The sequence below is a fragment of the Phycomyces blakesleeanus genome (genome assembly GCF_001638985.1).
Source record: "Phycomyces blakesleeanus NRRL 1555(-) unplaced genomic scaffold PHYBLscaffold_14, whole genome shotgun sequence".
Lineage (NCBI taxonomy): Eukaryota > Fungi > Mucoromycota > Mucoromycetes > Mucorales > Phycomycetaceae > Phycomyces > Phycomyces blakesleeanus.
In genome coordinates, this window is record NW_017265147.1 from 652,847 (window position 1) to 663,413 (window position 10,567).

At 34.3% G+C, this 10,567-nt stretch overlaps 2 protein-coding genes across 2 annotated transcripts; both read right to left on the minus strand.

Moving 5' to 3' along the window:
• Nucleotides 1–160: 160 nt before the first annotated feature.
• On the minus strand, nt 161–2,595 carry PHYBLDRAFT_169955 (hypothetical protein; the record flags this gene model as incomplete). The annotated part of the gene is made up of 7 exons (XM_018436221.1): nt 161–222; nt 485–891; nt 1,711–1,743; nt 1,843–1,922; nt 1,953–1,966; nt 2,062–2,239; nt 2,578–2,595. The coding sequence occupies 7 exons, from the start codon at nt 2,593–2,595 to the stop codon at nt 161–163; spliced, it is 792 nt and encodes a 263-aa protein (XP_018290092.1).
• Nucleotides 2,596–5,202: 2,607 nt separating this feature from the next.
• Nucleotides 5,203–7,446, minus strand: PHYBLDRAFT_155691 (glycoside hydrolase family 5 protein; the record flags this gene model as incomplete). Its single annotated transcript, XM_018433427.1, has 3 exons — nt 5,203–5,756; nt 5,863–6,670; nt 7,414–7,446. 3 exons carry the CDS (start codon nt 7,444–7,446, stop codon nt 5,203–5,205), a joined length of 1,395 nt encoding a protein of 464 aa, XP_018290093.1.
• Nucleotides 7,447–10,567: the final 3,121 nt, after the last annotated feature.

Sequence of the window (10,567 nt, forward strand, 5' to 3'; positions counted from 1 at the left end):
GCCGCATTTCAAGATCTTTTACAGAAAAAGAAAGCTTCTCCATACCTCTCTGTCTTCATTTTTGACCAATGACATAACTTTATCCTGACCTCTCCTTACCTATCTTTCACTCTTTTTTTATTTATTACATTCATTCGCCTTTCTTACATTTCCTATATTTTCAATATTTTTCTGTACTTCGCATTTTATAACTTTTCTGTGTTAAGACACTTGTCAAAACATCTAACAGTGAAAAATAAAGCCTTCAATGTCACATAAATATAAGTTATTGCAAGCTTCACTAAACCTGCTCAATTGGATTCAGTTCGGGAAAATACAGAGGAAGATATGCATATGGATATCTCTGGGAGTGAATACAGTTTCCTATGTCAGTTGAGTTATTGATATGAGCATGATCTCTAACAGGGTATTATCCCTTAATTTCAGGATTTTTGGTCCATTTCATGAAGGGTTGCCTTTTTAAAAAAAAACTTTGATAACTGACCTGCCACTTTTCCCATGTTATGGGCATCATCAGCACGTCCAGGCTTTCTCTTTGTGATGGGTCTTGGAACTCTTAAACTAAGATTAATTAAGCCATTTGCGGATATTTCACCTAAAATAGATCTTGGATACGTTTTAGTTGTAGGCATAGTAACTATTGCAGGAGCACCCTTCTTTAGCCAAACCATACTTTGCTTCAAATTGATATGAAATGCGGATTCATCAGAAAAGACACATTTTGTAATAAAAGTCCAGGTCAGTTTGCTGCCACTCCTGAACCCAGTCATATCTTTTCTGAATCTTTTCCTCGTTGCTTTTCTTAAAGGACGACCTGGTTTCTTCGCTTCGAAAATGCTTTTATGATCTTCAAAATACCGTATGACCCATCTCTGGGCTGCAGAATAAGCACTTGGACATTTAGTAAAAAAAAAAAAAGTATGTATGTATGTAAAAAGATTTGGGTTTCTCGTTACCAGAATAAATTGGTGGATCAGCCGACATCATTGTTGAGCGTGCGATACTTTTGCACGACATCAACCTCAAAAATCAGCGACTTTACTTTTCGAAATGACTGTATAGAAGAGAGGAAAAATCAAAAGCTTATTCTAACAGAATGCAGTTTCTCCGATAATCCGAGATACCAAGTTCCTTTAAAGGTTAAGAAGCAAATTTCCGACTAAGCCAAAATGCTAAGCAGATGTTCGAATGCATATTTGTCTCCCTATGCCTTACTCTGTCTCTGTATGTATGTATGTACGTACGTGATTTTCTCTCTTTTCATTTTTTTAAGAAATAATGATAGTAATGTTAATGCTATATTCTTCTAAAGATATTATTTAGATCTGTATATATATAAAAGGACTGGCCATAGGAATGATTTGTGATATGATAAAAAAAACCATATTATACGGTACGCAAGCGCAGAGTGTAAATTATGTCTTTAAACTGTGTCTTTTTTGTCTTTTAATTTAATTTATACGGAAATTAACATCTGTAAAGAAATTTTAGCCTTTTGTCTTGGTCGTTATCTCTATTGCTTTAACTTGAAAAAAGCCGAGAGGCTAGGTTTAAAGAAGAAAATAAGCAGACATATGGGTAAGTATACAGAAAGGGAAAAGCCAACTTAAGGTATTAGTGATGCTATTACAATAATAAATATGTACATGTATAAAACAAAGATACAAATCAAGGTACAGATGCTCATCATTTCTTGTACTCTTTGCTTACATACATTTTGCACACTTAAAGCATGAAGCTTTCCTATTTAAAATAACAGTAACAGTAATAGATGTACTTCTGTTTACAAAGCCAACAAACAGTTAAAGTATTTTATGCCTATAGATACACAGATGCACTCACTCTACAACACAACAGCTGTCTGCCAAACGGCTTTTGAGAAATACAACTAATTCACAGTTACACAAATAACTCGACATGATCTAAAGTTTAATAGTCCATATTCCCTTTACTTGTAGCTCTATTACTAAATCAGGGTACCAAAAAGAAAAGAAAATAAAAAAAAATTGGTGCCTAGCTTTTTGTATCTAACTGCGTGTATATCCCTCGAGCTGTTTAAACCTGCTAGTCCATAGATGGGAACAAAGCAAACCAAGTTTACATGTCCTGCTTTTAATAAGAAGAACAAAAAGAAGACAAACATTGAATGTACAAGTGTACGATTGTACGAGCCTACAAATGAACGAATGAACTGACTGTCTGATGGACAAACGAAAGGACAAAGATTCTTCAAAAGACTCTGACAGTACACAGCAAAAACTATGTTTGTTTAAATAAATCTTGCAACAGTAGTCTTGTAATAAGTTGCATGTTATTTTTTTTGTTCCTCTTCTTATTCACAGCACTTATTTGAATGGTTACTATATACTTTACATCTGACTGACTACTGACCAGGAGGATGAATATATGCATATACATATATATATATGTGTGTGTGTGTATTTGTATTCTGTAATAATTGTTCCACATGTGTTTTTGTGGTACCAAAATTAGGTTTATCTTTGGGAGTCTCCAAAGAAGTTCTTTCCAAAGGTCATTTTTGATCTCGAGTTCACGAATTCATATTCCACAACATACATTCGATAAATGAGTCATAATGGTCAGTACTTTTTTTTATCACAGTCTATTTATGGATGTGGCTATGCTTAGGATAAATGGTATTTAGTTTATTAAGGTCCATGGCACAAAAAAAATATATAGAAAACGCCTTGATTTTTGTAAACTATCCTAAAATCGTATTAAAAAGAAGAATCAATGGATCATTTTTACCATTTCAATAAATTAACAATGTCAAAATCAATTTCCAATAGTTTAAAGAGTTTTATTATTACAAGTTTGTAGAATATAAGTAGCACAACTTATTTGGTGTAGACTATGTAGTCTATTTTCGAGAAGGAGGAGAGAAGAGGGGGTTTTAATCAAGTGCTATTGTAATGTGGTAGGGTGGATCAATCTGCCAAGAGAAAACAAAACGTAATACTATTTCTTGTGACTTTAAGGTCTGTCAAATAACACAAGATGATCTTATCTGGTATTCCATGACTAGATAAAAAGGTGTGTGTGTATGTGTGTTCATTGCATTTTCAATAAAGCTGTATACCCCTTGCTGTTCATCTATTACGTCAATCTGATAAATAAAACGCACCATTCAAAGAGAGAAGGAGATAGTTGGACAGGTATATGTATTGGAATCAAATTGCTCAGTGCCATCTTACAAAATTACAAACCATAATTTATTTGATCATGCTAAAAACCTTGATTTCATATAATCGTCAGTGATGCATTAACAAATAGTACAAGATCACAACTCTAATATTAAACATAGACATATATAGGTATTAGATAACAGCCTCTTATAGTTATAAACACGGCTTTGTTCCTACTTGGAAATATATATATATATATATAATCTTCATTATATGTAACCATATTCAGTGCCAAAGACCCCTGCCCCCCAAAAACACATAATAAAAAGGGCTGTCTCCTAATGATATTAATCAAACTCTCCCAAGACATGCTATAAAGATATAACCAGTAAGAAACACTTGTAGATAACCCAAACAGAAAGCCGAGACCAAAAAAGAAGAAGAAGAAGAAGTAGACTCGAAATCTTACTAGTCATGAGCTAACTAGGCAAGAATACAAGAGGATTTTGATGAAATGGAATACTAAATCTGAACAAACAAGAAAGAAAAATAATAATAAGAATTAGTATTGTGAAAATAGTATTCAATTTGATTTTGCTTCAAATTCGATTCGATTCAGATTTACGGAGAAAGTGTATTGTTATGACAAAACCAATAAAAGAACATTTCCTGTGATCGATCAATACATTACATGGTCATGTTTGAAAATAGCAAAAAAAATACCTAAATAAATAAAAGTTGCGCAGTTGACAAAAGGTACATTGAGTAATGGTACAAGAAAGATTCAAGATAAGGCACAACCACGATTAAGCATACACCACACACACACACATATATATATATATATATACACTAGAGAGACCATCGTAAATAAGCTTTTATGACTATCTATAGAATTTAAATTATTCGCAATACATAAAGCATTAATAATAAGGCCTGTCTTGATTCAATAGATTTTACAGGCACAAAATCAAGGATCCCATACACACAGTATTTATATAAAAGGGGTTGGTCAAAGATAACACACACGACTATATACACCATTTCTAACTCATTATTCAGTTCCATTTTACTTTAGATTCAAGGCAAGAATCAGGGTAACAATTTATCATCAAAGTTCTCCTCTTACTCGATTATGTACTGTAAACGTATTTGATTCTTATCATTATTAGAGTGCGTTATCTAATGCTATATATATATTTGGCACAGCTCAAAAAAAATATTCTCCTCTCTTCTCCATCTGTCTTCCAATTAAAACCCATCGAAAAACCATACATACACCTTTGACTTGAGCTTTATCTCTAGCCATTTTATTTATTTTATCAACTAACATTACGGGGAAAAAAGTGGTGGTTCCGATAGTGTTTTGGGTGAAAACCTCAACCTTAAAACAATCCTTAATTCCCAAGAAAAAACTTGTATATATTTCACTAAATATTAACCCGTTAATAGTAAAAGGCGTTGGCTTGAAAGTATTAAAAAAAGAATAAGAGAGTTTGACACTAAAATCTTACAAAGGGTGGCATTAACCAACCAACCAATCAACCAATCAAGTTTTTTTTATTAATTGGATATTTAACGTCTGACTATCTATTGATTACAGCCAAACTATTATATTTTAAACCCATAATATTAATTTATCAAAGTCAGATATAATTTTCGTTTGAGAAAACGCCATCTTCCATATAGGTTTGTCGATATAAAAACAAAAAACAAGGTTAAACACATACACATACGCACAAACACAGACACGCACACAGATACATAGCCATATAAACACAGAGGTAGTGTAATATAAAGGGGTAAATACAAACAAAACCGCCTTGTATTACATGTAACAATATATACTTTGTAGGAGAACTCTTTATAATAAAAACAATATAAAAAAAATACATCTTTATTTGGTTTTCTTTCTTTCGTCCTATCACACAAATACATATATATATATATATATATATATTTGGCTGTTTCCCTTTCTTTACTCTTTAATATTTGAGATTTGATATTAAATTGAATTGAATTTTTATTGAATTTTATTACAAGTGTGTGTGTGTGTTTATACTTCAGTGGACGCTGCCATTGGATCTAATAGAGACGATGGTAACAAAGACGCTGTTGGTGTCTCTTGTATTTTGACTTCACTACAGGAATGGACACGCTTATTGGCATCCAAAGGTAACCAGCCCTCTTTCCAGCCCAAAAGATAGTCCCAATGAGGGTTAACATGATTCTCGGTCTTGTACGTCCAAAAGAACCAACCGATTCCACTTTCATACGCATCCATCTGACGCTCAGCAAATAGCTTTAGGAACTGTTTGTACTCATCTGTCCAGCTCTTCCAATCCTCTGACCCGACACATGTGCAGTTTTTGCATACCGGAATGTTTTTGACAAGATTATCGGTGCCTTCGTAGCGATTACCATGGCCAATTCCATTGAGATATTTGCCACAGTCGTTGGTTGCCACCGAAAACTCTCCCACCATAGTTGGCCCGGTTTCATTCATAGACCGCACGAGGGATTTACGCCAGGCACCACAAGGAAATTCTGCCTGCACCTCGCGTGGCATGTAGACCAATCCCTGATCAAAGATAAGGTATAGGTGTGTTTCTACCAATAAAGAAGTTAATATATATATATATATATATTCATGTATGTGTATGTATGTATGTAAAGTATGTATTATATATAAATATTAAAAAGAATAAAATTTTACCAAGTATGACGCGCGTAGTGTTTTCAAAAAAGTGAGACCACATAGGTAATGGTAAGAACCCATCATGGTAAGACAAAGTTGGACCATTGTCTCCGGTGCTATTTCGAATGGTGTCATAGCTTTTGTGGTACCACTCCATCATTGCCGCATGGTTCTTTAGACTTGTCATGGCTGGCTCGTTGAGAACTCCAAACAACGGTACTGCATGCGACCACTCAGGGTCACTGAAGTGGCGGGCCATGGCCTCGACAATGGCCAGCGTGCGATCTGCATTAAACACACCTTGGGTTCCGTTGAGCCATCCGATGGTTCCCTGTCTTCCCGAATGGTTCCAGCCATTTTGTGACCCAGGTGCGGTGTGCAACTCAACCATTACCCGCAGTCCGTATTTGCGTGCCCACTGAATACCCTTGATCAAGTAATCCCAGGCAACCAGGCCAACGTAAGGTTCATCGGGGTTGGCCAGCACGGCCCAGTGGCCGATTGGGATCCGGACATGGTTGAGCCCCATCTGTGCCATCAGCTCGAAATCGTGCTCGACTACAAATGTGTCATAGTGGGTCTCTAGTTGGCGCCTGGCTTCTTCTGGACCCAGCCGCTCGCACAGAGTCCATTCGTCGACCACCTTTTTTTCCGAGGCCGGGAATTGATCAAATAAGCTAGGTGTAATAAAAGGCTCGATTACTAGCCAGCCACCGAGATTCACGCCTCGGATCATTTGTTCACCGTAAACAAAGGGCTCTGACAGAGGAGGTGTGTATGGGTTTGGACTTGCCGAATCATCAAATGGATCTGGGGTTGTCTGTGCCTCGAGTACCGGTGTAGATGGTTCAGCCGAGCTTACATCATCAGAATGCGCGTCAGAAGCACCCGCCGCAGCAACAGAACTAGGACCAGTAGCAGGACGAGAAGTAAGAGTTTGAGTAGGAGTAGGAGTAGGAGTAGTTGAGATATTGATAATATTATTGTTGTTGCTATTATGAGTAGTTTTGGTAGCAGTTAATGGGGAGTTTCTGACAATATTCTGGATTGTGGGTACGGAAATTGCGGCAATAATTCCAGCAATTGCCAGAGAAAAGGCTAGAATGGATAGTCTTTTGTGTCGTTGAATCAATGCGAATAGACCAGAAGAGTGTTTTCCTTGTGGCTGGGTCTTTTGGGCTTTTTCGTTTGTTAGATCGACGGCTGTCCACGAAGCTGGAGACCCATGAATGGCTTGGACAGCAGGATCTGGATCTTGCTTATCATATAGATTCACTTTTATTTTATTTATTTATTTATTTCATTTATTTATTTGTGAGTAAGTACACAAACACACAGACACAGAATATATATATACATATATTATTTGATTATTTTGGTTGACTGACTGACTGACTGACTGACTGACTTACTGTATTTAATAACAAAGAAAATTAAAGACTTGATAGATAGGTAAGTCGCTAAGAAAAATGAATGGTGGGCTTAACGAATGAATGGGTAGATAAATGAGATAAAGAAGTGGATCTGACAAGCAAAACAAAGAAAACACTTGTGTAAATGATAATTTACGATGATGATAAATATATACTTTTTAAGAAACATTATTGATCTACCCTAGGAGAATAGATAGACATCTCTATATTCTTTTTAATTATTCTTTTTATTGACAAGGCTTTAACATGCACACTACTCTTATCGTCATGGCCGAAAAGAAGCGACAAGTTGAAAGAAAGAAGTATGTTCTGATGCAGATTTTTCTAATTTCCTTTAATGGTAAATAAATAATTATTAAGCTATTTGGTTGCCAAGCAACCTTTATCTTATTTTGTTTTGTGTATATAAATAAATAAAAATGTTTGATGATTATTTATTTATTTATTTATTTATTTATTGTAGTAAGATTTTGTTTTATTCTAAATACAGTACAAAGGAATACACAAATGGTAATGTTTTTTTTCCTTCCTTCCTTCCTTCTTTATTTAATTATTTATATACTCATATTCACCACTACCACTACCACTACCACTATCATCATCATCATTATCACTCTTTATGTATCTTTCACGTCACACAAGACTATTGTAATTTAGCCATGCGAAAGAGATCAACCGATGTGTATATATTGATATTGATATATTTGTGTCGAACACAACATTAAACAAAAACACAAAAGACAAACAAATGCACTTGTGATGTGAAAATAAATAAATAGTACTTTATTACAAACACGTCTGTATATATATATATATATACAAGTTATATATCAAAAATAATAATAATTATAAAATGAAAGGAAAATAAAATAAAATAAAATGAAATAAAAAATGGTTTAAATGTGTAAAGAAATACTTCTTTTAATGGCAAGCCAATAAAAATAAATAGAATATAATAAAATAGAAGGGGTGGGGTATAACAAGACACTATAAAGAAATTGTACAAGACAAAGAAGAAATATATAAATCAAATCAAATCAAATCAAATTGAATAAAATAAAATAAGCTAACAAAGAAGAAGTAGAAGAAGTAGAAGAAGTAGAGGGCAGGTGTTTATGATGCTGGTGATTTGATATATGAATGAGAAATAAAATAAAGTAAAGAATTATATGTAAAATAAAAATCTAATAATTAATAATTAATAATAATAATAATAATATTTCAAAAAAAAGAGACCTTCAAAAAGAAAGGTATTTGTGTGCGTGTGCGTGTGTGTGCATGTAAATGTAAATGTGTTTGTGTATCTGTTTGTGTGTAATGGAAGGTTGGTCGGCTTGTCATACTATTTTGGGTAGAAACACAAGCGTTTCAAGTGTGCCAGAAAGTTGAGCCCAGACGATCACTGATGACAAGGGGGCGAATCTTCCTGTGTACATCATCCGGTCTCACAATCTCTTTTCTGAACATGGATATGGGAGCGGGGTTGAAGGGAAACACTAGATCAGCCAGGAAACTATCGTCGCTTGCATTCCCATCACTCGAAACACTTCCAAAGCTATCTTTTCGTCTCCGCTGTGTCCCGATCATGTAGTTACTGCTGGCCATTGATGGCATAGTCGTAGTCGTGGTTGTAGTCGTGGTCGTAGTCGTGGTCGCGGTCGTTGTTGTAGGAGATGTTGGTGTTGTGAGACCAAGACCAAGACCTAAGCCCAAACCTAACCCGAGTCCTAGACCAAGTTTAGAATTCCATATTTCACCAGAGTACTGAAGTTGAGGTGGACTGTATGCAGTGGCTGTACTGATTGTATTGATTGTATTGGTGTCAAGCAAATTAGGTTGTTGTTGTTCTACCGAAACCTTTTTTGGGGTTGATTTGTGTTTGGTAGAAGGCGAAAGGGCGGGAAGAGGTGGGATAACATCTGCGGTGTCATGGATAAATGTGCATCGGATGCCATATGGACAGGATCCCTCGACGTGATATGCCCGACAGATCTGGGTCTTGTAACGGTTGTGTCTCGGCGCAGCTCTCAATTCATTTGAGCCATGAGCATAGCAGCATTTCTTGCCATAACGACAATGTCCCAATTCGGTCCAGTTTCGACAGTATTCTGTTTTGTAGAGAGAAGCTTCCTTGACCTTACTACCACCATTATTGTTGTTATTGTTATTGTTGCTGTTGTTGTTGTTGTTGTTGTTTTTGTTGTTGTTGTTCTTCTTTGGTGCCTTTTCCTCTATTGGTTCCGGGCGGTCAACAGTGATTGGACCAAATTGTTGACAATGAGGTTGAACAAAGGTAGTAGGATTAGGGGAGGTTTTGTACATTATGTTTCTTTACTTCAATGTATGATACTAAAATATAATTGAAATAAATAGGAATTAAATGGAATAGTAAAAAAATAATATAAAAAGTATGGACAAGAGAAAGAGAAGAGAGAAAGAGAGAGAAGAATACAAGATTTTGAAACAACTTGACTTTTATTTATCTATTCAATGTATGTATGTATATATACATTTATTTATTTTATATTATATACAGTATATACAGTATATACAGTATATAAAAAAATAAATCCCTTGAAAAAAGGAAACTCTAGAATAGAAATAAAATAAAACCAAACGTGGAATCCGCTTGTGTTTCGAGAAGTGTAAGAGAAAAAGAAAAAAAAAAAGGAGAAAGGGCGTATTGCAACACAAGAACCAAGAATCAAGAACCAAGAATAAAAATATTAAAAAAAATAAAATATAGAGGCCTATTTTTAACATTTTATTTTTTTTGATATAACAATAACATACACACACATATATATATATATTTTATATACAACATCTTTTTTTTTTTTTTAAAAAAAAAAAGAGACAACTAAGAGAAAATCAAGACAGTTTTATTTTGTATTATATACCAAGTTACTTTAGTAGTCTTGGCAACCATTGAAAGTAACCTGCAAAATTTAATGGCATCAAATTATAAAACAAAGAAGTTGGATTAAAACAATTTAGCCCATAAAATAGAATTAAAAAAAACAAATAATGTGCCAAATATCGGTTATTAAATATTAGAGCTGCAAAAGAAAAAATCCGAAAAACGGACACTTAAATTCCTAATATTTAATTTGTTTTTGTCAATGTGGTTGAATAGTGTTTAATTAAAATAATATTATCTCTAAAAAAAAATCAAATAAATTTTCTCAAGTGCTGTAGAAATACTTTAATATTTTTGTATAAAACTCTATTACAAGTATATGGCACAATACTCAGTAGGTTTATAAGAAAATTGCTTAAGAGGCAATGTT